General features: G+C 40.3%; 1 protein-coding gene across 6 annotated transcripts in view; it reads left to right on the top strand.

Annotated features, from left to right (window-relative positions):
- The window catches only part of POPDC1 (popeye domain cAMP effector 1), a 38,491-nt gene that overhangs the window by 6,261 nt on the left and 5,380 nt on the right, over positions 1 to 26,850 (top strand). For 5 of the 6 annotated variants that reach the window (XM_072738117.1, XM_072738118.1, XM_072738115.1 and 2 more), the window contains exons 3-7: positions 3,456 to 3,580; positions 6,379 to 6,566; positions 7,313 to 7,421; positions 13,267 to 13,434; positions 14,527 to 14,668. In XM_072738117.1, the coding sequence (XP_072594218.1) occupies positions 3,456 to 3,580; positions 6,379 to 6,566; positions 7,313 to 7,421; positions 13,267 to 13,434; positions 14,527 to 14,668 (732 nt within the window). Of the gene's footprint in view, positions 1 to 3,455; positions 3,581 to 6,378; positions 6,567 to 7,312; positions 7,422 to 13,266; positions 14,304 to 14,526; positions 14,669 to 26,850 lie in introns of all 6 variants that reach the window. The other variant, XR_011997296.1, reaches the window with a different exon arrangement.

Raw genomic sequence — 26,850 nt, 5'->3', positions numbered from 1 at the left:
TAATTCAAATACTGGTTCCACCCCTTGCTAACTGTGTAACTGGGGCAAGTGATGGAACCTTTCTACTCCGTTTTCCCATGTCAAATAAGGGTAAAAATAATGCCGTCTCCTAGGGCTGTTGTAAGAATTAAATGAGTGTGTGTGTACGTGTGTGTCTGTGTGTGTGTGAGCACCCATGTATGTGTGATATTTGACTTATAATAGTGCCTGGCATATAGTAAGTACTAACCAGTCTTAACCACTGTGATTTGAATAGGCATTTCTTATGGTCTGTAAGTTGGAAACAAAAGCAATTTCCCAGACACAGTGGTTCGAGTAAAACTTTTTTTGAGGGCTCCAGTAATCCTGATGAGGTGGATTAAATTTATTCACATCAGAATGCCGACACAATTGAATCTATTATTTTAGCCAGTGATTCTTGACAAATTACTCTCTATGTGATTGTTTCCTTGGTGATTTATCTATTCAGATGCATTTTGGGGCACCTATAATTTGTCAGGCAAAGACTGAAGAAGGCAATGTCCATCTTTGAAAAAGATACTTTTGGGGGTGGGCAGTGCTGGAGAGAAACAGATGCACAGTCATGTGTGAGGAGTTGGACGCTGTGACGCAGGCATGCACCCAGTGCCAGGGAGAAATGGAGAGGGTGATAGGCTCAGCAGGAAGGCGGAACGAGGTCACACTGAGGAGATGACATTGGAGCTGGCTTGTGGAAGATGAACAGGATTCCTCTGAGTGTGAGTGTGTATGGGATCCAGGTAAAAGGCACAGAAGAGAGGGAAATTCAGCATATTGAGGGAGAATGAAGAGTAGCTCATTATGCCTGGAATGCGTGAAGAATTACAAGGAAAGTCTGGACGTGAGAGACCCACTTCCAGTTATGGAATAAGTTGTGGGAATAAGAGGTACAGTGTCAGTGATACCATCATAGCGATGTATGGTGACAGATGGGAGCTACACTTGTGGTAAGCATAGCATAAGGTATAAATTTGTCGAATCACTATGTTGTACACCTGAAACTAATGTAACACTGCGTGTCATCTCTACTCCAAATAAATGAAGAAGTAGATAAATAGGTAAATAGCTAGAGAAGTAGATGGATCAAACAAGAAGAGCCTGGAAGGGAAGCTAGAAGGTAGCTTGTGCGACTCCTGTGGCTGTGTTCTCTCTGAGTAAGGTAGCGATTGCAGCAGGCACTAGAGTTTTTAATGAAAAACAAAAAAACCACACCCTATAAAAAGGCAAATGCTAATTAAATGCTTTAAAAGATTTTACTTATATATGTGTGTGAGAGAGAAAGAGCACACGAGTGTGGGCAGAGGCAAGGGAGGAACAGAAGGAAAGGAAGAGGGAGAAGCAGACTCCCCACTGAACAGGGAGCCCAATGCAGAACTTGATCCCAGGACTCTAAGATCATGACCTGAGCTGAAGGCAGACGCTTAACCGAGTCACCCAGGCACCTGGCTAATTATAATTTTTAAAACATGGTTTTAGAGGTAGGATAGACCAAGGAGATATCTAATCCAACCAAGAAGAAACCTGGAGGAGTTGAATGATTAATCCAAAATTAAGGTGGAGAGAATGTGGCCAAACCAGGGCTATAATTCAGGTCCTCATGTTCCCAGTCTGTCAAAGCATTATGTTTCCCTGTCTTCTTTAATGATATTTTAAAATTCAACAAGACTTGTTATGAAATATTATTTAAAAACTTACAAAGTTCTACATTTTGGTCTATTCGGATGCCACAAATCATTCTGATGAAATAAAAATTGCAAATGGATAACTTTTTAGTGTGGGAGGTTAGCTTTTCTGTGCATGTTGTTGATATATTTGTGTCATATTGAACAATATATTTTATTTTATTACTTTTTAATATTTATTTATTCATGAGAGACAGAGAGAGGCAGAGACACAGGCAGAGGGAGAAGCAGGCTCCATGTAGGGAGCCCGACGTGGGAATCCATCTCTGGACTCCAGGATCACACCGTGGGCCAAAGGCAGGCACTAAACCACTGAGCCACCCAGGGATCCCCTGAACATTTTTTTTTTAATTAAAAATATATATTGACTCTCCCACCATAAATGGGTCAAAAGAAACTGGGATATTTTTCCTAAAGTAAGAGAATTGATAAGAAAAAGCAGGAAGATTTCCATGGGTGAATGGAAAATTGTCAGATGAAAAATTCAAAGTTTAGGCACCTGGGTGGCTCAATGGTTGAGCATTTGCCTTTCGCTCAGGTCGTGATCCTGGGATCCAGTCCCGTATCTGACTCCCTGCAGAGAGACTGCTTCTCCCTCTGCCTATTTCTCTGCCTCTCTCTCGGTGTTTCTCATGAATAAATAAATAAAATCTTAAAAAAAAAAAAAAGAAAGAAAGAAAGAAAAAATCAGATAGCTAAAAAATTTTGGGAAAATATTCAGGTTCACCAATAATGGAAATGCAAAATAAAATGAAACATAATTCCTCAGTGTCAAATTAAGAGTTTTCAAATTTTGTATTATTAACAATGTGATAGTGGCATTCCTCACTAGTAGGATTGCAAATATTTATATACCTTTGGGAAACAGTTTAGTCTCATGAAAAACTGAAAAGTTCATTTCCTTGACTTACTGTTAGGTAACTCACCCTAAGGAACTAGTAAAAAAAAAAAAAAAAATTAATTCTTAATATATAAAGATGTTTTGATGATGCATCAAAAATTATACCCCCAAAATCTCATCTGTTTACCTGTTGGAAAATGGTTAGATAAATGAGAGTTTAATCAGTTACAGTCATTAAAAACTATGTATATGAAGAGTTTTGACAAAACAGAAATTACCACAATAAGTAAAATAAGTAAAAGAGTGGATTTTAAATTTTTATATACTGTAGGTTTGCCATCAGGGAAAAATTGCATCAAGATTGTAAGGAAATAAAATTTGCAAATGGAGAACTTATTAAATATCAACAGTGGTTTTCTTTATGTAGTAAAATTATGGGGTTTTTCCCCCCTTAAAAAATATTTTCTATATAAATTTTCTGCAACAAAGCACATTTCTCTTTTGTGGTAGTAAGACAAAAAACAAAATGGAACTTAATGTGATGTTTGGCTTAGGTATTTATTTTTTTAAACAGAGCAGGGACATGGGCATGCATAAGTGGGGGGGGGGGCAAAAGGAGAGAGAGAGAGAGAGAGAATCCCAAACAAGTTCCATGCCCAGTGTGGAACCAAGGGGTCCAGGGTGGGGTGGGGGTGGGGCTGGGAGAGTTCTGGATCTCAGAACCCTGAAATCATGACCTGAGCCAAAATCAAGAGTCCATCCCTTAACCAACTGAGCCACCCAGGTACCCCTGGCTTAAGTATTTCTAAAATGTGCTCGTTTGTTTGTTTATAGAGAGGATAACAAATTTATTTATTTAGCTACATGCTGACACTATTCTAGACCTCTAACATGTTGACTTTGTTATTCAACAGGCTGTACCCTTTATATTGTCTGGGCCACTCTCTACCGATGTGCCTTGGATATCATGATCTGGAACTCTGTGTTCCTGGGTGTCAACATTTTGCATCTGTCATATCTTTTGTACAAGAAAAGACCGGTAATTACTAAAATTAATTAATAAGGAAGATATTTTAAAGCCAAAAAGGTTTTGAAGTGCTTTGTTCAGACTTGAGAATGAACATCTAACATCTTTAGTCCCTTTAATGTCATTTCTCTGATTTTGTTTACATATGTCTGAAAGTGAAATATGTGAATACTATGAACTTTGCTCTACAGATGACCCTTTTTTAAAGATTTATTTATTTGAGAGAGAGAGAGACAGAAAGAGTGCAGGTGGGAGGGACAGAAGGAGAGGGAGAGAGTCTCATGCAGACTCCACACTCAGCATAGAGCCCACGTGAGGTTCCATCTCATGACCCTGAGATCACGACCAGAGCTGAAGCCAAGAGTCAGGTGCTCAACCAACCATGCCATCCAGACACCCCTACAAATGAGTTTTTTAAAGATTTTAAATCATTCAGGCAATTTAGATATAAGGACATTTTCATCATACAACTTCAGTATTTCTTTTGTCTATTGATATTCAGATGTCACTTGGAAATATCTTTGCCCAGTTGTGAAATTATTATTCACAGGCAACTTCCTTGAACATACTAATGATTTACAAATAGTTTGTGCTATTTTGTAAATGTAATGACTTTTTTTTTCATTATGCCCAAAATATTCATTTAAGAAAATCATCGTTTTGGGAGGGTGTTACCAAAACACTAATATTTAACTTTTTTTTCAACTTATCTTGAAAAACTTATCTTGTTGTGTTTCTTTGGTCATTCTAAGAACAAAAAGATGTAACTAGGATAATAAAGTAGTGTGGCTCCTGGAAATCACTCTGTACATCGTTTATTAACTATTCAAAGGGCACACAATTATTCAGTGAGGTAGAAGATACAGCACTTGTCCTCCTATTATGTTCAAAGCCAGACATGTGCACAGAAAACTATTAGAAAACAAGACATTTCACAGGAAATGACTATTTGAATGACATAGTTGATACATGTAATAGGCATTCTACTAGATCGTAACCTCCTCAAACATCGCAACCCAGGCTGTTTTGCTTTACTATGTTAGTTTTCTCTAGGTTATCCTGTGTAATAAACATCCTGAAAATCTCAGTGACAAGTTCTGTTTCTCATTCACCTTATATGTGGACTCTAGTAACGTACGTCAGCTGTGATTCTGGCCTGTGTCATTTCCAGGTCTCTGCTGCAGCAGCAGGTTCTGTTTAGACATGCATTCTCATGGCAGAGAAAAAAGTACAAGAGAGCCAAAGAGAAAGACCCAGTGTCTCTTAAAACTTCCGTGCACGAGGAGCATGCATCACCTTTGCTCCTATTCCACATTACATGGCCAAGTTGTGATAGCATAGGAATAGGCTGGGCTAAGGGGATGGAGAATCCTTTTACAGGGTGTGGGAACAGCAAATAGGTGGGAACCGTCGTCTACTACCTTACTTTTATATTCTGTGCTCCTGACAACCGTGATTGTCGCATAGCAAGTGCTCAAAAAAACATTTGATGCGTGGATGCTTTCACAAGAAGAATTAAGAAGGCTTCGTTAAGGAATCGGGACTTGAGCTAAGACTTGCAGGATGAGCAGATTATGAATATGAGTCAATAGTTCAGATGCTCGTTACTATGCCACATCGGCTGGTGTGCATTCTGAAAGTGGGACATATTTGTGAATAAACTATTTTAAACACTCATTACTAGAACTCTAAAGTGGAGGAGGCAGGTGGTGGTAATAGTGAGGATTATAATTGCTGAATATCAGAACTTGCTGACACCCCAAACTCTGAACATAAGGTTCAGAAGTTGCTGATGCCATGGTAGTAGCATCGAGTAAAACACTCACACAGTATCTGTGCTTTCGTTTCCTCTCATATTATGAACCTACTTTTTTGAAAGATATAAATGCTGGTTCTCCGTTAAAGTGAAACATGGCAAGAGCAGCACAAAGGTGTAGTGACATCTGAGTGGCTATCATCATCTGGATCTATAAGCTTTATAGTGTGGCTGTGACAGATTTCATTGGGATGGATGATCCTTTGAGCCCAAAGTTCATTCACATGCTATTCAGTTTTCCCAGACTAATAATGCTGGGCCCAATTATGGCATGTGATCTGGGTCTTGTCTGGCAGCAGAAGTGATTGAGCCATTTTTCTTTTCCCTTCCTCCGGTAGCCAGACTTAATCCAATGGGTTCTCCATTCTATAAAGTGTTTTAGCTAAAGACGAAATTGCTTCACTGAAACCCTTTTACCCTCTTTGCTTTGCTTCAGAATAAATAAATCAGAAGCAATGATCGCAGCTGGGGATGTTTCTTTTCCTATGTTGATCCATTAAACAATACTTACATATAGATAAAATGCTTAATACATGTATTTTCATAAAATTTTCCCAGGTTGATTCCTATTTTATGTGGAGTTTTTTTTTTTGGCTGTAATATTTAAAAGTCCATATGATTTCTTTCTGTGAAACAAAATTGTTATAGAGACAAAAGGTTTTGTGTTATTTATAGGAAACACTAAGACTGGGAAGGTCTATGTTGTGGTAACATTCAAAACCTCCGCAGCTGCTCTACAGCACATAGGAAGAGATGTGACTAATAGTGCAAATCTTTTCCATATGCTCTTGGAGTTGTTTAACTGCAAAAGTGCCCTTTTAGCATCGAAACTTGTGTCACCTCTTACTGTCTGTGTAAGATTCCATTGACTGAAATACAGAAGGGCCATGGCGGGTGTGCAGATTTGTTTATTCTCAAAACCATATTGAGACAGAAGAAGCCAGTGTTTGGTGTTGCTGTGTTACAGCAGCATCTTGTCATTGCTGCATTTCAGGTAAAGATTGAGAAGGAGCTCAGTGGCATCTACCGCCGATTGTTTGAACCCCTCCGTGTGCCTCCAGATTTGTTCAGAAGATTAACTGGACAGTTTTGTATGATCCAAACCTTAAAAAAGGGCCAGACTTATGCTGCAGAGGATAAAACCTCAGTTGACGACCGTCTGAGTATTCTCCTAAAGGGGAAGTAAGTGCTCTTTGGAAATTGAAATTCCCAGTTTGCCTTGAATCTTCCCCTGTTCCCTGGGTAGGGAATGACTAGAAGGGAATGACCTGGATCATCAGGTCTCAGAGGTTGATGTTGGTGAAATCCCATTTTACACCTGCATTTTAGAATATTACAGAGCGACAGACTAGAGTTACATAGAATTGACTACTCTGAATCTTGTAGATGTTAGAATTTTCAACTGTGAACATTTTGAATCTTTATTGACTTTTTTTTTTAAGTTAATGAGCTAAAATTGAAGCAGGTTTAAGTTAGGCATTCAACTTCCAGAAGCTTATGCATGTTTCACAGGTGATTTGTTTATTTTTTGAGTATCACAAAAATACAACTTCTAGGAATATCAGCCATATATATATATATATATATATATAGTTCTGACATAGTTCTTAATACCAACCCTTTCCTTCTTAAAATTATCTGATTTTGAGTAATAAATTTATGGTCACTCTAGCTGTATGACAATGATAACCGATGAACCATGTCTGTTCCATACTGGATGGACCCTGTCTTTTTTTCCTTGGTGAAATTTCTATGGAGGTAAATATTTATGCTTTTCAGGAAGTGCTTTTAATTACGTTTGTCATCTGTGGAGTCTTTAAAACTTTAGTTCAAAACCCATAATCCATAACCTTTAACTTATAAGGTTAAGGATCGTCATGTTATTTGTGAAATATTATTCGTTTATTAACATTAATTTCTGTTGTCAGAATGAAGGTTTCCTATCGAGGACATTTTCTGCATAACATTTACCCCTGTGCCTTTATAGATTCTCCTGAATTTAGATCAACTCAGATGCACAAAGGTGAAAAATTCCAGGTATGTTTTGGCATGATTTTAAGAAGGTTGGAACTAGTTCGTGTCTCATTCAAAAATCCAAAGGATAATAATGATAAAGTGATTTATGGAAAAAAGAGATTACCGTATGGTATATATTGCATGACCCCATTGTCATAAATCTCAAACAAAATATTGCCTCTATGTACATAAAAAGAGGTCTAGGAATATATATCCTACTTTGGCCATAGTGTTTACACTGTTATTTCTGGGTGGTGAGTATGACTGCTTTTTTATTTTCTTCCTTTTGCTTTGATTATGGAAAAAAATAAAAAGGAAAATATCAGTTGTGGATAATCAGTGCTCCTAAAACATGTAATTACTTACTTTTACTGGGAAACAAAATAGAAACTGGCTTTGCCCTAGAGATCTTTTTCTTAATTCTTGTGAAAAAAAAAAAAAACCTAGTCACTTTACTCTTTTATATTTAATGAATACTTTAAGGGCAAAGGATGAAGTTCTTCATAATTAAAAATTGCCCATTGTGTGGCACTTTGTTTTGAATCTTTCTGTAAGTGTCCCACCCTCCTATTTTATTTCCCTCTTGATTGATAGGAAAGCAACCAAGAAAATGTATGAGAATTTCCTTTGGTTTCAGGCTCTAAACAGCAGTAGGGAAATATCCTGAGAATATCCCAAGCAAGAGTGTAAATGCGTATAGGTAGGAAATGGAATAGACGGGATATTCTCACCTCTGGGAAGAAAAGTCAGGGTTTCTTGATGACACATCTTATTTCTGAGTCTCATTTTGAGGCACCATACAATTTGGGAGGCCATATGGAGATAAAAGGGAAAATATACAGATGTACAGTTTAGTTAGTTTAGTTTAGTTTTTGTACGATGGTTGGAGCCCTGCCCCACTCCCATTCTGCCTGAGTAACAGATCTGAATAAGCACACTACTTGTGAAAATTATGTGTGTTCTCTACAAGGTCTCATGTAGGCTCATTAACTGGGTCTAGTACTGCTCCCACGTTGGCTGAGCTTAAGATACAGAAGTGGAAAACTAATGCTGTATTGTGGCTTCTCGAATTTACACTCTCATCTTGTGTTTGGGAGGGTCAGCTGCGCAGTGAGACTTACGTTCTTGCCGTATTTTTAATCACCACTGTCTACAAACTAGCCCAGGGCCACTCATTTCCTCTCTATTTCTTTCCTCTGCCTGCCTATGATTTCTTCTTCCAAAGCCCATTTATCTGTTGCATCCATTTCTCTGTGTACAGTAGCAAGCAGCATTACACAGTCATTCAGTCTCATTATAACCCCGAAGAGCCTGGAATTTGGAGAGGGTGTGGAAACTGAACCCCCTTTGTTTCTAGAAGCAAGTGCTCCCTGAGAGGCCAGGGATATGACCATGTACTATCTTGTCCCCTGGACTTCAAATTATATTCTAATTAAGTTAGCAAAAAAGGAATTCCTACTATGACCTGCAGGGACTAGGGAATCTTGGGGGACTAGCGATTGGGATTTGGTAGCTGAAAGATGTTCCTGATAAGTGCTGGGAAGATTCCAGAATCAGGACCAAGATCGAGGTACCATAGCTGGGAAAGGATATTGATTCAACCTTTCCAGCACCAGCCATCTTCTGTCTGCATAGAGTGTGGTGTGGCATTTTCTGATTGGTCAGTGCATAAGAACTACTTTAGCATCGTAGAACCTGTGTCCTACACAACTGGAACACACGCCATCAGAATAAACCCTTGGGAGAGATTGTGTTTTGACTGTTTACAAAATGTTCCCATTGGCAGATACTCAGGGGTAAAAATAGCTGCTGCACATCTGTGTAGGAGTATACGGCGCCTCTTTCTGACTAAGTTCCCAAGTGAAGCCTACCACGTGCTCGAACATCTCACTACCTGTGCCCACAGCAGGGACATTTCAAGTGTCAGTGGTCAGACTTCTCCACACCCCTGCTTTTTACCTGCTAATCTCTTTTTTCTTTAATTAGGAACAATTCAAAGTGTTCTCACAAGGAGCTACTTTCTTCACATTTTTATTTCTTTAAGTTCATCTTTGGTAGGGGTGCTAAGGAATTCTAGAATAGTGTGAAAGGAGAAAAGGAAGGCAGGTGGACTCAGCGTCTCTGCAGGTTGCAAATAGTGTTTGGGGACATGTGTGACAATTATGACAGGCACAGTGGCAGAGCTGAGAAACAGACTCTGAACCTGAACTCCCAGGTGCCCGAGAGGTGCTTTCCAGCCATGCTGGTACCTACACACCAAAGCTGCTGCTTAGAATTCTTGGTAGAATCTTGAGTATCTTTATTACAAAAGGTGGAATTGGTCTTTTGTGTTTGGTTTCTTCCTCTTTGGGCAGTTGTTTTATGTCAAGTGAGCTTTACCATTTTCACGTCCTCTATCACACATACCATTTTGTATTTTATCTCCCACTATTGCTTTTCCCGGTCATTTGTGCATCCTGTGCTGTGAAGCCTGAAAATCAAAGCTTTATGGAGTTTAAGGGAAAAAGAACATCTTGGAGATCCCAGCCCTTGGGAAATAAATGAACACGAAATTTTCTCCTGTATTTAAACCAAACCTTATCTTAGTATTAAGGAAATCTTTTGGTTTAAGCTGTGAAGCGAGTAATCGGCCAGCTTTGACTCTACGGTACTTGAGCGCTTAGGAGAACTCTGAGCATCAGTTGGATAGACCAGTCCTAGGACATTTTCATGTTGCTGATGTGTGAAATGTTATATAATCCGTGAAGAAAATAACGAATTCTCCCCTGAGGACAATCAGCCAGTCAGAGTGTTGAGCTGCTGTTTCCAGTCCTGACACATTAGGCAATTCCCTTGGACACCCTTGGTCTTGTGTAATGTCTTCTCATTCCATGAGCTTGTGGAATGTAAAGTGAGGGTGAGGCCTAGCGCCTTGAAGTAATCAAGGCCAACCCTATCGCATACACTTAGTCCAGTCCTCTCCCTGAGAGAAATCCTTTTCTGTCTCCCATTGTCACATTTGCTTTTATTTCCTCAGTAAAATTCTCCGCCAGAGCTGAAGCATGGCACTGCGGAGGTAGCCTAATGACTTTAGGAAGCGAATTTATTTTACAGAAGCTTTAAAAATTCTTATATTGCTTTTATAGAAGTTCCTCATTAAAATACGTTTTACTTGGCTGTTGTGACAGAAAATCATTAAACACGAATGTCTATTTGGCACAAGTGAAGCATTAGCCATCATGTAAAATGACCACAGTCAATATGCTAATGACCCACTTCCAATGAAAGGCTTACACTTAGAGACTTGCAAGTTATTCATACATACTGTAGGCATAGCTTCTTATTTGAATACTGTTATTCAACCTAAATTTAATTAAAATAAACAGGTTTAAGGTATTTGTCAACCATCAACAAGAAGTATATTTGCTAAGTGAATGATAGTATCAGAAGTATCATTACCTCTGTGGAAACGAGGCTATGGGAATGGTTGGAAAGAAGTTAAACGCATTATACGTCATCTAGGTACAATTCCTTTTCCTTCTCCTGGATGGCTTCCAACTGCTCTTTTAACCTCTTCCCCCCCTTGCACATGACTTAAATTTTCCAAAGTCACGGATGACCTCTTTGCCAAACGAAGGCACCTCCAGCTCCTAACCTTTTCTTCAGTGCTTGGCTACAGGGCTGTGCTGCAGTGAGTACCAGTACTCACCTTTCTTTAATTACTCCTGTGGAATATTATTCAGTTGCCTTGTGTTTATTTACCCACATCTTAGTATTTCTGAGAATTCCTCACTACTGGCTTGACTTTAGACTTCTTTTCTCAAAAAAAAAAAAAAAAAGTTTGGTTTTTTGGGCAGATGTCTTTGTTTATTATCAGCTTCCTCCTCTTGGATTGGGTTCAGCTATTCTTTGTATGAGGGACTCTTTATGGACTTTGAGCTGACCTTGTGGTCCCTTAGCCAGATTACCGTCAATGTGATCATGTTGGTTGAATATTGGACACATTGGGTAGGGTTTGGCCTGGTTGGGAAAAATATGTCTGGGCTGGAGGTCAGAAGTACTCATTCCACCACTAATCAACATGTGCTCATGAATAAGTTTTTTGGTTCTTGTCATTTGACATCTGAAAAATGAGAAAGAATATGACTTGCCTTACCTGAAAGGCAATTTTGAAGCACCTATAACAGATGTAAAAACACCTAAATGTTTAAAAGTACAATACACATATAAAGTGAGTGGTATTATGTGCAACTGTCATTCCCTGAAGATTCTCTACCACTTGCCCCTGTTCTATATTTGTCAAAACACTTATTGCCACCTGACGGTGTCATATTTCCTTATATATCATCAGCTTCCTTCACTGGAATGTAAGCTTCCCAGGGGCAAAGATCTTGTCTTCCTTGTCCACGTTGTAGTTTCAGCGCCTTTAACAGTGTCTAGCACAAAGTAAGTGCATAATGTATGTTGAAAGAATGAGGAGAATTTAGTTTTTTTATGGATTCATAGAGCTGGTGATGCATTTCTTGAATCCAAATGTGTTTGGTTTGGGATAGTCCAACTCTTATATAATAAGGGCAAACTTTTTGTTCTAGGAATATTGACCCACTTTTTAAAGTAGCCACACCCTCTAATTTGCTAAAGGTCAAATCGCAGCTATTGATATTAGTTGAGAAGCTGGGTTTTCCATTTGTCTCTCCTAGTAGACATAAATACCCCCTCATCAGCAAAACCGTGTTTAATTTTGTGACAAACCAAGGGGAAAGAGGGCCTTTGGAAATATTTGCTCTGAGGCTCAGATATGATTTCATGTTAATTCAAAAACTCTTTATTAATTTACCTGGCAGGCATTGGGTTTAACGTTGAGGATATGAAAATGGATTTTGCCTTCGACAGCATTTGTGTCCATTTGTTAATTCCTTCGTATGATACACATACACTGAGATCACTCTGTGTCGGAATCTGGGCATTCAGACAGGAAGATGCATAGTCCCTGCCCTCAGAGTGCCTGCTGGAGGCAGATATGTCCACAAATGAGTGTGGATTCAGTGATTTGAGTGCCATCTGAAGCTCAGAGAGAGAGTGCTAACTGATGAAAGGGGACCTGCATGGGAGGAAAGACTTTCTGACACTGTTGTGGGGGCATAACCCCTCACTCTGGAGAAAGTATTTCTTTGGAGAATCTTGAGCTCTGTGGGGTGCAATTAGTGTTTTCCACTTTTCCTGTGGAGCAGTGCTCAAGGGAGGTATGGTGTCCCAATTCTGAGCTAACTGGGGGATCTCTGTGAACCCCCACACCCTGGAGCTTGTCTTGAAAGATCATACTCAAAAAATACCTATGACAAAAGGACCCAGAGAAGGACCCTCACTAGCCATATTCCTCAGTAACAGCCTGGACTCTAAAACCAGTTCACATGAGTCCATCTTCTCATTCTCCAGTGTTTGTTTGCAAGGTTGGCTAGGCAGGTCTTTCATCTATAACTTGCCTCAGGGATCTTACCCCAATTCTTTTGCTTGAAGCCATATTCTTAAACCTCTTTTGTAATCACAAGGCATAAAGAAATATTTTACCACAAATTATATGTCTAATTGGAATATTGGTCTAGTACACTCTATAGCACCAGACCTCGGAAAAAAGAACAACAACAAAACGTGGGGAATTTGCTTTTAGCCTACAGATTTCTTGGTTTTAAACATGATTTTAAATATGATTTTGTAATCGCTATTGAAGCTTGTGTTCTAGATCTTGCTTTAATTTTACTAATATGACAAATCATTGCTATAATAATATCCACTGAATTATTCTACTCTTCTTTTCCCCAAAATAATTACAGTCATAATTCATATACACAGATGCACTTCTTTCTTTCTATGTTTGTTTCTTGGGCAGGTAACCATCATTGCAGATGATAACTGCAGATTTTTATGCTGGTCAAGAGAAAGATTAACTTACTTTCTGGAATCAGAACCATTTCTGTATGAAATATTTAGGTATCTTATAGGAAAAGATATTACAAATAAGCTCTACTCGTTGAATGATCCCACCTTAAATGATAAAGTAAGTGTTTTTCTGTGTTTATTTTGTTGAGCAAATATGTATAATGAGGTATACCTCACTTTATGCAATACATATTTTTCTGAATTTTCATTAATTACTCATGTTAAGTGAAGTGGGGATGCTTGTAATTTAGAGACCCTTCGTGGGAATCCTTTCTTAAGAGCATGGGAATATTTTGTACTTATTATATGTGTCGTTACCTGATGAGATGACTCTAAATGCCAGGGACCTCCATTTGTGGCCTCTCCTAAAGAGCCTTTTAATCAATCTAAGGAAAGTGAGTCGGAGGGAGGGATGGGGGTAGCATAGGCCAGAAGGCAGGGAAGCAGGGCGGTAGCAACTGAGGAGCACTGACAAACTCTAGTGAGCAGGAAGTGGGCCTTTCAACGCTGGTATCTTCCAGTTTGGTACATACTCCTGGTCAAGCCCCATTCCAGAAAGTTCATAAGTGATAAGAGAGGGATAGGAGGGAGCCTGCGCAACTCAGCGAGGAATTGCAGAGCTGTATGGGATCTTCTACGGTTTGCAATTTGATCTTCATTTCCCCACATTTTCTTAGAAGAAGATTAAAATCAGGACTGAAGAGAAATTGCAGAACATTGTTTCTGTGATAAAGTAATTCTCCAGGAACTATGCATATGGGTGTGTGCTCTTTCTTTTTTTAAAGATTTTTATTCTTTTATTTATTCGTGAGAGACACAGGCAGAGGGAGAAGCAGGCTCCCTGTGGGGAGCCCGATGCAGGACTCAATCCGAGGACCCTGGGATCACCACCTGAGCCAAAGGCAGACGCTCAACCACTGAGCCACCCAGGTGTCCTGGGTGGGTGCTCTCTTAAAGTCATCTTGTGTAGGCCCTTTATCAAATTAGGTTGGTGCTTATTATTTTTCAGATTAATAAATAAGCTGATCATATAAAATTTTTGTAATGTATGTGTAGTCATAGCTTATAATGAAAGTTATAGCTAACATTTATTGGTCACCTACTATGCACTGGTAGTTTTTTGTTTCAAGGAAAAAAATAAATGCTGTTTACAAGGAATATGTGATCCAAGTCTTATAGATCTCAGAAATCTTAAAACTTTGCTTTGTAGAAGGCCAAAAAGTTGGAACACCAGCTCAGCCTGTGCACACAGATCTCCATGCTGGAAATGAGGAACAGTATAGCCAGCTCCAGTGACAGTGAAGACGGCTTACACCAGTTTCTTCGGGGCACCTCCAGCATGTCCTCTCTCCGTAAGTTGTCCCAAACTGGTAATACGCCAGGATGCCACTGGATGTCATTGGAAATAGACAAATGACAACTTTGATCAGAAAAATAGCTTTGCAAGTAACAATTTGGCAACCTAAAAGGTATCAATAAAAATACTAAGTTTATCTCGCTTTCCTTTTCCATGTTGCCCATCAGCTTAAATCAAGCATTAGAACACTTGTTCCTATTTTAGAAATTGTTCACTTGTGTTACCATGTACTCTTTTTAAATACTGGTTCACTGGGATAATGTGAAAGAGTCCGTATGGTTTGCTAGATATTCATCTCTTTTGTTTTCATGATTTTAGTTCAAGTGAAAGCCTAGACCCAGGAATGTGTTTAAATAAATGAGTAAATAAATGACACCAGATAACCCCTTTTATTGGTGAAGATTTTAGTGGCAAAAATCAAAAGGATTGAGAACACACCAGTGGTAAAGAAGTTAGGAAGCAGCAGTTTTTGAATGTTGCTATCTGGAGATGATAGATGTACAACCTCCATTGAAATATTACATGCCTATTAAAATTTAATGTACATGCCTTTTGACACAAATTTCACTGCTAAAGATTTACCTTGTATATATGCTCTACAGCAAATGATACCACATTAACTGCTGTTCATTCCAGCATTTTTCTACAACTGTAAAATTCTGGTACAAATCTAAATATCTATTGGAAATAAAATTGGTAAATAAATTTTTGGTAAAATAAGAAAAACAATGATAGGAAGCAACTGTTGGGTGTTTTACCACTGACTGTTTGAGCACCAAGAGTTAACAGGTGATTGGGTAATGGAATGTTCCTGAAGATGAAGGAGACCACCCAACACCCCTGTGAGTTATCTCATTCACACACCCACTCACCAAAAGGCAGGTTTTCCAAGATTGTCCTATAGCTTAGATCATTTTCTAACTACTTTTAAGTAACATTTTCAGACACAGATGTTGAAGATTAGTAAGTAAAATAAGAGAAACTAAATTATTTTAAGAATTATTCTAAAAATGATAATATGAGAAGAACTTTTAACAAATTCATTTGTGAGACACCTGGGTGGCTCAGTGGTTGGGCGTCTGCCTTCAGCTCAAGGCGTGATCCCGGGATCTGGGATCAAGTCCCACATCGGGCTCCTTTCAGGAGTAACACAAATGAGAAATGGGAGATGGTTTAATCTCATTCTTTTTTTTTTAAGATTTTATTTATTTATTCATGAGAGAGACAGAGGCAGAGGGAGAGCAGGACCCCTGCAAGGAGCCCGATGCAGGACTCGATCCCAGGACCTTGGGATCACGGCCCAAGCCAAGGCAAACGCTCAACCACTGAGCCACCCAGGTGCCCCTGGTTGTATCTTATTCTAATGTGACTTTTGGAAGTACTGATTGAGGCTGTCCAAACTCTGCAATCCACTAGCATATCAAATACATTATCTGCCTTGTGGAAACAGTTTGGTGGTTAATAAGCATTTTCAAGTGGACCCAGCTTAATCGCATGTATGGTGATTATGTACTAAAAAAGGTCAGCAGAAAGGGAATTAAATAATAATAAGTTTTTGTTTATCATCTAAATCTTTTGGGAGTAAAATAACATTTTAGGAAAAAAAAGTTTATTTAGAGTATGTTGTTTAAAGAGAATTAAAACACGTTTTCGAGATTAACATTTCTGCTATTTGTGCCACCAGACACCAGGTGGATTGATCACCTGTGTTGTGCATACAGACCTGTATTCAAATCTTGCTCTAATAATTATTAGTTGTGGATCTAATAAGTGTGGGTTTGAGTATGGATGTGTGTGAACTGCACAACAGAGCCATGCTCATACTTAATTCCCTTGGACTAATCCCTGTTCTGAGTTTCTTGGCTTTACTTCCTGCAGCTTAATGAAAGATATTGGTCCTTGACCACCATTCTAATACTAATAATGAAGCACTTAATTCATCCTAGCATGTGATGCATCAAAAACTAGTTAGTTCTGGTTTCTCCTTCCTAGATTTTAGCTCAGAACTCCTGGAGTCTGGGGGTTTTTGGTTTGTTTTGTTTTGTTTGCCAGACCCATCAATGCCATGTACTTTCCCGTATTACAGATTACATTCCTTGTAAAACATAGGCTACAGAACCAATCTCATACGACAGTTAGGCTGAAATAACAAAATGTACCACTTTTCGAGCATGTGGTCAGTCTTAGTAAATGTGAGGTCGCTAAAACAAGTGAGCTCTTATCATTCTGGGTTTCTGATGTGTACACGGAGGCAACTGTGGCAGTTACTCTCAGCAGTCGTGGCAGCTTCATGAATGCTAAGGAGAGAAGGGAACAAACATTTGTGGACAATAATCGGTATTATTTTTCAGGAACTCTCTGTACAGAGTCACAGGTAGTCTCTACCACAATCCCGCATGGAGAGGTATACTAGCTTTTGCTAGATGGCACAGCACTAACAGTCTCCCAACCTCTGACTAGGGTGAATGAGACTGCTTTCTCGTGCATGTGTACGCTGGGTGCCACTCTGGGCCCGTGGCCTCCTCGGCCTGGGATGCCAAGGAGCAGCTGCTGTTTGGATGATTGCCACTTGGGGCAGAGGGAAGACAGTGATGACAGAGCCATGCGATGGCTCTGAAAGCTCCCCTAGAAGTAGTGCATGCCACTTACACTCCCGATCTCTGGACCAGAGAAGTCACATGGCCAGAACCACCATCAGCACGTGGATCTTTAATCCTCCAGCACCGGCTGAGCGAGAGCGAACCTGTGGGGGGAGGGAAAGCAAGTATTGTGACAATAACATGGATCTACCTTAGTTTTATTTCATTTTACACATGAAGAAATTAGGAATATGGATGCTTAGTCACTTGTCCCAATTGCGCAAGGTGAGGCGTTGGGATACAAAGCTAGACACCCTGTCTGATCCATGCTGTTTGACCATATTGCTTCCCTGTTTTAAAAAGAAAAGGCAAGGGCAGCCCGGGTGGCTCAGGGGTTTGGCGTCGCCTTTGGCCCAGGGCATGATCCTGGAGACCCGGGATCGAGTCCGACGTTGGGCTCCCAGCATGGAGCCTGCTTGTGTCTCTGTCTCTCTCTGTGTCTCTCATGAATAAATAAATAAAATCTTTAAAGAAAAAGAAAAGGCAAAAAATGCATATTAACAATTATCTAGTGCTTTATAGTTTACAAGTCACTTTCTTTTTTTTTTAAGCATTTATTTATTATTTATTTGAGAGACCCAGAATGAGAGAGAGAGAGAGGCAGAGACACAGGCAGAAGGAGAAGCAAGCTCCCTGCAGGGAGCTGGTCTCAGGTCTCTATCCTAGATGCCAGGATCACTCTCTGTGCCTAAGGCAGACACTCAACCGCTGAGCCACTCAAGTGTCCCTACAAGTCACCTTCACACCCATTCCTGTATACAGACCTGACAACCCCGCTAGCAAGGCACATTAGCTATTATTATTTACCCCTTTGCCGATGAATCCACCTAGACTCAGTGAGAAGGCAGTGCTGACCCCCAAATCACTTCTTTCTCCTACAACCTACCTCATTGGAGAAACCTACCGTCCTCTCATCCCTTCATTATGACCAAGCAGTGCTGCAAAGAGGTTTTCACAGATCCATTGATTTCCATTTCAATGAAGATTTTTGCCTTATTCATTTTATGGAGGGCTCTACATAGGAACATTTAAATTATCCAGTAATGTCCTCGGGTCATTTAGTGTTTAGTTGGCTTTCACTTTGTCTCATACGTACTTACAGAATTACAAGCAATGTTGCTCTACAAAAATTATATTTATTTTATATATTTTCCTAATGAAGCAACTTTTACATTATTCATTCTAGTCATCAACTCAAATATAGGAGTAGATTTGAATATTAAGTCTGTATCAACATTTCCCATAATTCTTTTTCAAGTCAGGATCAGCATGTACCCATTTCACTTGGTTGAAAAGTCTCTGAATCTCTGGGTTCCCCTTCCATCTGTGTGTGTGTGTGTGTGTGTGTGTGTGTGTGTGTTTCTGCATTTTTGTTTTGTTTTGTCTTATAGAACATTGATTCTTAAATCAGTGAATATGAATATGAATGGCTTGAGATTCTATCTAAGATTCTGATGCAGAAGACTGGGGTGGGGCCTGGCATCCCCATGTTTAACAAGCGCCCCAGCGCTGCTGATGTGGCTGGGCCCTGAACCACACTTTGAGTAGTAAGGAGTAGGGTTTCCTTCCAACAGTCTGGAACTTTGCTGATTGCAGCCCCATTGTGGTGATTAAGATGTTTCTTGTATTTCCAATTTACCGGTAGGTAGATCTACAGGTGGATAGATTCTGATGAAGGCACGAAAAGAAATTGCTGCTGATCCCATGTCTTACATGTGCTCTCTATTTACATATGTCAGATGCTGCTAAATCCAGAGCAAGATCTCTCCTCTTTGCCACACAGCCTCTGTATTCCACATCAAATTATCACTTTAAAGACAAGAAAGTAATGAGACAGTCTGAGAAAAATTGCTTTCTACCTCTTTATTCAGTAGCCCATAATCCTATTAACTCTTTTTCACTTTCCTGTTGCTTCATTTACTTGCTTCATGTTTGGAAGTGTGATTGTGAAACAGAAGGACCAGAAAGGACGAGCCGTGCAGGGCATGTGGGAAGGATTGCATGCCCTCATATGGATGTGAGCTCTCTTCTCTCTGCTCCTGGACCAACGTGCTCCTCAGGGTGCCTTGCCATCTTCATTTCCTTATGAGGTTTAGCTCCTATGTGTAATTCAGACACCACACACACACACATACGTACAGATTGATTATACTTGGCAGGTCCATCACTGATAAGCGGTGCCAGGCACAGACGTCACAGGCAACAGGAGGACATATTATGTTTCCTTAAAAGTCATAGAACTTTATTTTAGTTCATTGGAGTTAAATAACCTATTGTTAGTTTTTTTTTAAGGATTTTATTTATTTATGAGAGGCACAGACTAGATGCCAGGATCACTCTCTGAGCCTAAGGCAGAAGGAGAAACAGGCTCCCCACAAGAAGCCTGATGTGGGATTCAATCCCAGGTCCCGAGATCACACCCTGAGCTGAAGGCAGATGCTCAACCACTGAGCCACCCCGGCGTCCCAGTTTGTTTTTTAAATCCTGAAGCATTATAGACAATGCATTCTATTGGAACTCGTCTTTGAAGGCTTTTGTTAATTTAAACCATGTATTTTTTTCCAGAAATTATCATTAAAATTTATGATTTTTAAAGACACTATGAAATATTTACTTATGAAAGATGTCTTACTGAGAAAAAAAGTCTTTCAGATGTTTTTTATTATTAATGTCAGGATGACATTCTGGACAATCTACTGGTTTCATATGACCTAGTTGCACAAATACGCTTTAAGGTAGCTTACGTCTGGTTAGTATTCTTCTCTCTAAAGGCTAGCAGCGTACCTGACATAATGCGTTTCTCTTGGCTATCTTACCCATTTATTTACCTGGAAAGATACAAAAACCAATACAGCATTCTTAGTTCCAAGGCTGGTTTCATGAAATAACCTGTTCAACTCAATTTGTCTTCCATTTGCCCTATGAACAGCTGTAGATGAATAAACAAGTGTTACATGAATCATATGGAGAAGTAGAGAGGAGGTGTGATCAAGCCCCGGGAATACTGAGGGAACAGTTCTCAGGCCCATCAAGACACCTCGAGAAAAAGCAGTGCCCCCACTTTGTACAGAAATAAGGAGCAGCTTAGGGAGGTTATGTAACCAGGTCAAAATCACTGGGCTCGCTCTGAAACAAGTGATGAATTTGTTGTAAGTTCCTGTTTTGCTTTTTTACCCTACAGGTATCCATATCCATTTGGGAGTGTAAATTTGTTTAGGGATGTTCAGCCGCTGCTATCGCAGCTGACACATCCTGACCACGTTCATACATGTTCTCATTTAATCTTCACACCCACTCAATCAGATTGGTGTGGTATTTTCCCCTTTTAGGGTTGAGAAATAAGACATTTATCTTCTCTGGGTTCTTGGTCCCCCAGCCAGTAGGGACTGTGCTCTCTGACTCCCGAACTCCTGTCATCACCAATCCGTTTGCTGCCCTCTATCCTTTCACGGTATTTTCTCTGTAAAATGATAATAAAGGGATTTTATACATTAACATATTTTTAAACTTTTAATAACAAATTTAAAAATTCACAAGTTAATATATACACAAAGATAACAAATGGCATAAAAAAAATCTTTCAATGAAAACAACTGACCCCCTCCAACTTAATTGCTTAATGAGAGCAATCACATTGGAACAATTTTTTGTCCAAAATGCTAAATAATGTCCTCTTGTTTATGGATTTATCCACTTAATGTTTATCTACTAACTTAGCTCACTTTTAACTCCCTTCCCCCTTCTCACTTTGGTAATATCACTAGTTTTTATTCTCTTATTATTTACCTTTGTAACATTAAATAATACACTTACACTTCCATTTTGTTTTCTCTCTGTAGCATTTTTCTAATTCTTTCCCTTTCTACCTGTTACATTGTGGTGGGTCTCTTCCTTAACTTTTAAACAATCAAGATTTATAACAAGTATATTCTGTTATCTCCCTTTTTTTCAAAATATTTCTAGCCTCTTATTCATTCTTTTAGTTGAAATCCAGTTTGTTTCTTTAAAAAAAAAAAGATTTTATTTATTTATTCATGAGAGAGAGAGGAAGAAGCAGGCTCCATGCAGGGAGCCTGATGTGGGACTCGATCCCAGGACTCCAGGATCACACCCTGGGCTGAAGGCAGGTGCTAAACCAGTGAGCCACTCAGGAATCCCCCAATTTGTTTCTTCTTAAAGTCTTTGAGCAGTTGTTTCATATTTGAACCATACCTTTCCATACTGCTTTTTGTCTTTATAGATATTTCTAGTTGCCTTTCTTTTTCCTCATCCTTGCTTTTTTTTTTTCTTATATGTCTACTCAGTACATCAATTCTGTGTCCTCTTTTTCTCAGAGATTTTGCTCACAGAAACTTCCATTCTCCTGTCTCCTCCTGAACTAGTTGTTCTCTGGGTCTGTGCACAGCTGCCATCCTATAACTGCTTCCCTGTTCTCCTGAATTTATTCACCATCCACATGATGTTACAGCTTTCTCTTTGTGGGCAGGAAGGACTTCCACTGTTCCTTGGCTGCGCACACCTGTTGCCATGCAGCTCAGTGCCCTGACCACCCATGTGAGTAGTTAGAAATTGATCTGGAAATGATCTGTAGGGCAAGAGAAAACCTCCTCCTGGGAACCACTAACCATCTTCAACCTCTCTATTTGCTGTAATTTGTACACTTCTTTGGTTGAGTCCTTCAATGCTGGCGTTAAATTTCTCTAAGGGAAATTAAGTATAAAAGCTATACCTACCCTTGATCTTTATTTTTCAGAAAGTTTCAATCCAATCTCTTCAATTAAAAAAATCTTATACATATGCAAGGCAGAAAAAGGGATGATAATCCTCTCTAGCAACGAAGCCATTAAATCCTTCCCTACCCCCATTCATCAAAAATCGTATAATCTAATTAAAATTCTAAACTCTTTGTAAGGTTTTTAATTACTTGCTAAAGCAGTCGGCCAGATGGTTAAACATAATAAAAATAAGAACACTTTGAAAGGAATGAGGAAAATGTCATCAAAGTTAATGGAATAAAGGGGAAAAAAATCATATAACATCATATTGGATAGTTTACAAAAGTGTTCCCCCTTCATCAAAAATGTGTTTTTTAAGCAGAGAGAAAAGTCACTTGATAAATGTCATATCAGGATATTCTGTTTATTTGGAGATCAAACTTGAGGTTGCTTATTCATTCTCTGGAACAGGTGTGACCTTCACTCTGGATTTAAGAACAACAAATATGTCTGTTTACTTTGACTTGCTAAGAGATGCCCTCAGGCCCTCATGTAATTAGAAGCACACAGAAATAGAATCAGCTTAATAAGGATAGAATTCTGTCAAAGGGAATTTCTCTTGCCTAATTTTTTACTACTCTGGATACCAGAATTTTGACTGTTAGGTATGAACTCCTCAGCCTGCATGGAAAAAGGCTTCTTGTGGTTCTTTGACTCAAGACCTCAGGAAGCCAGGAAAGGGTCTGGTGGGGGGCAGGCTAAGCTTGTCCTCCACTGAAGTCCCTGACTTGCTTGCACTTGCAGGCAACAACCCGCAGGATGCACAGTGGGCCTCAATCCAAAGTCCTTTCCTCCTCAGCTAGGATCCAGAACTAGCTGCTATCTGAGCAGATCTGCTGAGGACTCTACTTCCTAGATCTGAATCTTCCAGTGGGCATCCACAGCGTTGTCACCCCCAATGACCTGGCAGGAGGGGAAGGGTCCACTGTTGGATTCAAGGCTCTTACTGCTAAGCCTCCATCTTCTACATGGGCTCAGAGCTCGTATTTTTGAGTTTTTCTTTCTTACCCTTAGGATTGCTGCCTGGTGCTGCCATTCTCTCTCTCAGCTGAACGCACTGAATGGCCCTTAACTTCTCTGTGTTCTATTATGAAATTCTGAACCCCCCTGAGAAAGCCTGCTCTCTTGCAAAGACAGCTTTTGATGAAGCCATTGCTGAACTTGATGCCCTCAATATAACAAAGACTATGTATGAAAAACCCACTGCTAACATCATACTCAATGTACAGCTCAGAGGAAATTCTGTGCCTTCTCAGTGCCTTGGTATCCATGGAAGGGATGGAGAAGTCTTTTGGACAGATTTTTTTTTGCCACTTGGTATAATATGAAACATCCCCAAACAACAGTAACTCTTACATAACTGTTTAACAATTTCACACCTGATAAATCTGGATTGCAGTTCAGTCTGAGACTATTTGTTTTACATACTTTTATGATAAACTGTGTTAATTGGCACCCAGAGCCAAGTAGAAGATGATTATAGCTAATAGCGAAAAATAATGCTAATTAGCTCTTCTTCATTATATTGAATACCGAAGGATATAGTTAACCACTTCTGTTTCCCAACTGTAAAAGTGGTTCGAATAGAAGGATAGAAATCAGCTTTCTGGAAAATTTATGGGTATGGAATTATTTGCCTGCTTAGAATGTGGAATAAATGAAAAGTAAAGCATTATACAGAGGTCATGTACCTCATAGTAATGTCCTTGAGGGACAAAAGTAATTTGAAAAAGCACTTAAGCTAAAGATAAGCTCAATTTCTTCCTCCCTCCTCTCCTCCTGCTCTTACATCGAGGTGAGTTTGGGCCTCCTGGGCAAATTTCTGATGATGCATCAGTGCATAAAATTAATGAAAAAACCAGGCAAACTTGTAGAAAATATCTATTAATGTTCAACTTGTAAAACGTAAGATAGTTCCCTTGAAGCAGAGTATTCTCTCTCTCTCTCTCTCTCTCTCTTTTTATAGTTTTTGGGAGTTTTGTTGTTCACACTCCAAATTTGGCTTAGATTTATTAGTAGGCAAAGAAATTGTTTCTAGCAGCATAGTGATGGTTACTGAGTCTTTCCACCGAACCAGCGGCTCTCCCCGAGGTTAGAGAGCATCAGGTGTGGGGCAGGTGAGCGCCCGGCTCCCTGACTTTCTTCTGGCCATGACAGTGACAGATCCACAGGTGAACATCACACTTGGCCTTCAGTGGGCCAGGAGGCCCAGGCCAACTGAGGTTGGGACAAAGAGTGGGTGCTCTCTGTGACTCTGAGTCCTGTGGGGGGGTCAGGCAGCCAGCTGGCACCGCGAGGCTTCCAGTGGTTCCCAGTGGTTCCCTGTGGCCTTCCAATGCATCAGCAGTAGAGACAGGGCAACAAGGTGCCACCATGGGAACCCGCACCGGAGGGGCCTGCGGGCCCTACCCCAGCCCCAAAACCTGAAATGAGAGTGGATCTAGGATCCTGTGAAAAGAACATGAGTAGGAATATTCCATCTTGCTGGGCTGTTAGGGCCACCAGTTTGTCCTGTGAGAGTATCTTGCCGAGGTGGGTCACCCAGTCTCCCCCACTCTGCTTTATTTACAGGCTGTCCAGGTTGTCTTTGCTTTAGCTTCTGAGTATAAAGTAGAAAAACAGGGACATCTGGGTGACTCAGTGGTTGACTGTCTGCCATTGGCTCAGGTTATGATCTCAGGATCCTAGGATTGAGTCCCGCATCAGGCTCCCTTCATGGAGCCTGCTTCTCCCTCTGCCTGTGTCTCTGCCTCTCTCTCTCTCTCTCTCTGTCACTCATGAATAAATAAATAAAATCTTTTAAAAAAATGATATTTGTTTTCCAGTATGGGACAGAGGCATATACTTGTGATCGCAATGAAATACGGAATGTGGAAGGGCTCTAGGGCTGTAGGGAATAGAATCTCCCCACATAAGAAATTAGGGGAGACTCCGATGAAGAGGTGGGGTTTGACCTTGAGGAATGGATGGAAATTTGATGGGTAGGGATGGAAATGGAGAGGCCACTCCAGGTGGGGCGAACAGCGAGAGAAGAGGGAAGGGATGAGTTAGATTTGGGGAGCAGCGAGTTTGCCAGAGCTTGGACTGGAAGAGGAAGGGGGCCCGACTTGGAGACCCCTGGATGTCACCCCAGGACTGTGGGTGATTCCTGCATTACTGTGTTTTTCATGCTATATGGTAAGCACCACAGCTCTTCCCCAACAAACGTAGCGGGGACTGGATAAATTCAGGGAAGTTGAAAGTTCTTAGGTTTTCACCAGGTCATTTCCAGTTGGATTGGGTCGCCTCTTCCTTCTCTCTCAGTGGGAAAATGCACCGACTGGTGATGGGGCTGAGAGGGCAGAGAACATGTTGGCCCCAATCTAGCCAGCAGCCGCAGAATGCTATGGAATGTCACTCCTGCTTTGATAGATGGGCTAAAAACCTGAGCAATTAGTCCCAGTCCCCCAGTCAAAATAAACTGGGTGTGTTTCTTCTATGTGTGTCCTTCTACAATGACATCTGAATGCTCTACATTATTGATTGGGTTTGATGCTCTTAGACATGCCGTCTTGTTGTTTGTTCTGGGAGTTTTTACTTGATTGCAAATACTCAGCCTAAGTTAATGTTTCATGAGGCTCAGTCCTAACTTGAGGATAGATATGTGATGGAAGCCATAGCTATTTTTTTAAGCCAATTTTGCTGCACTTAGGGGGCAGTTTAGATTGAGAAACCCCAACTCCTACTCAAGTACAAGTCCCGCTTGTTTTTATTTGCCATTCCGACAGGCGATAATGAATTTTAACAAAATTTCTAATTAGTTAGGCCATCGCCCTCCAAAGGCCATATGAATAACTCATTTTATTACCTTACAAACTGACAAAACGATTATTACATCCCAGGCACTGATGTAAGAACGATACCGATATTAAGCCACTCAGGCCTCTTGACGACCATACGAAGTGGGTCATAGCACTATTCCTGTTTGACAGAGAGGGAAGAGGAGGCATGGAGAAGTGAAGTACCTCGCCCAAGATCGCACAGAGCATTCCTTGGCACTTGAGCAAATTGGAAGCTGTGTTTGGTGGTTGTGCTGTCATCTGTCACACAGAGAAGACTTGCGCGGGCGATTCTGATGTACTGTGTGCCCCATGACAGGATGGTGTTCCTGGATCATTTTAGTAGGGGCTTATTTTCTATAGTTTAACGTCAATAGTTGTCTTTTAAGAAACTCAGTGTTTAAATTGACTGTAAGTGCTTGAAAGTGAACAGTTTCCACGTATGTACAGCGAACACATGAACAATACCAACGTCCAGGCCAGTCTAATAATATCCCTTTTTATAGGTTGGAAGATGTGGCTTTTGGGAGCAGCATCTCCCCAGTCCATGACTGGAGCCATGCATTTCATCATAAGCATTTAGTGGCATTTTCTATGTGCCCAGTGCCCTGCTGAGTACATGACATGATTATTTTATTACTCAACAATACCGCTAGGCAGGCCCTGGGAATATCTCCCCCCCCCCCTTTTTAAAATTTATTTATTTGAGAGAGGGCAGGACAGAGGATAGAGAGTACAAGTGGGGAAGAAAGGGAGAAGCACATGTGGGGCTGGATCCAGGACCCTGGAATCACAACCTGAGCTGAAGGCAGGTGCTTAACCCACTGAGCCACCCAGGTGCCTGGATGAGGAAACTGAGGCCTAGAGAGGCTCAGTAAGGGAGTGTAGATCACAGCTAGGAAGCTGCAGAGCAGGGTTTTGGACCTGGGGGCCTCTCCCACTTGC

This window comes from Vulpes vulpes, chromosome 1 (genome assembly GCF_048418805.1).
Source record: "Vulpes vulpes isolate BD-2025 chromosome 1, VulVul3, whole genome shotgun sequence".
NCBI classification, from domain to species: domain Eukaryota; kingdom Metazoa; phylum Chordata; class Mammalia; order Carnivora; family Canidae; genus Vulpes; species Vulpes vulpes.
The sequence above is the reverse complement of the archived record's forward strand: the minus strand, read 5'-3'. Positions and strand labels throughout refer to the sequence as shown.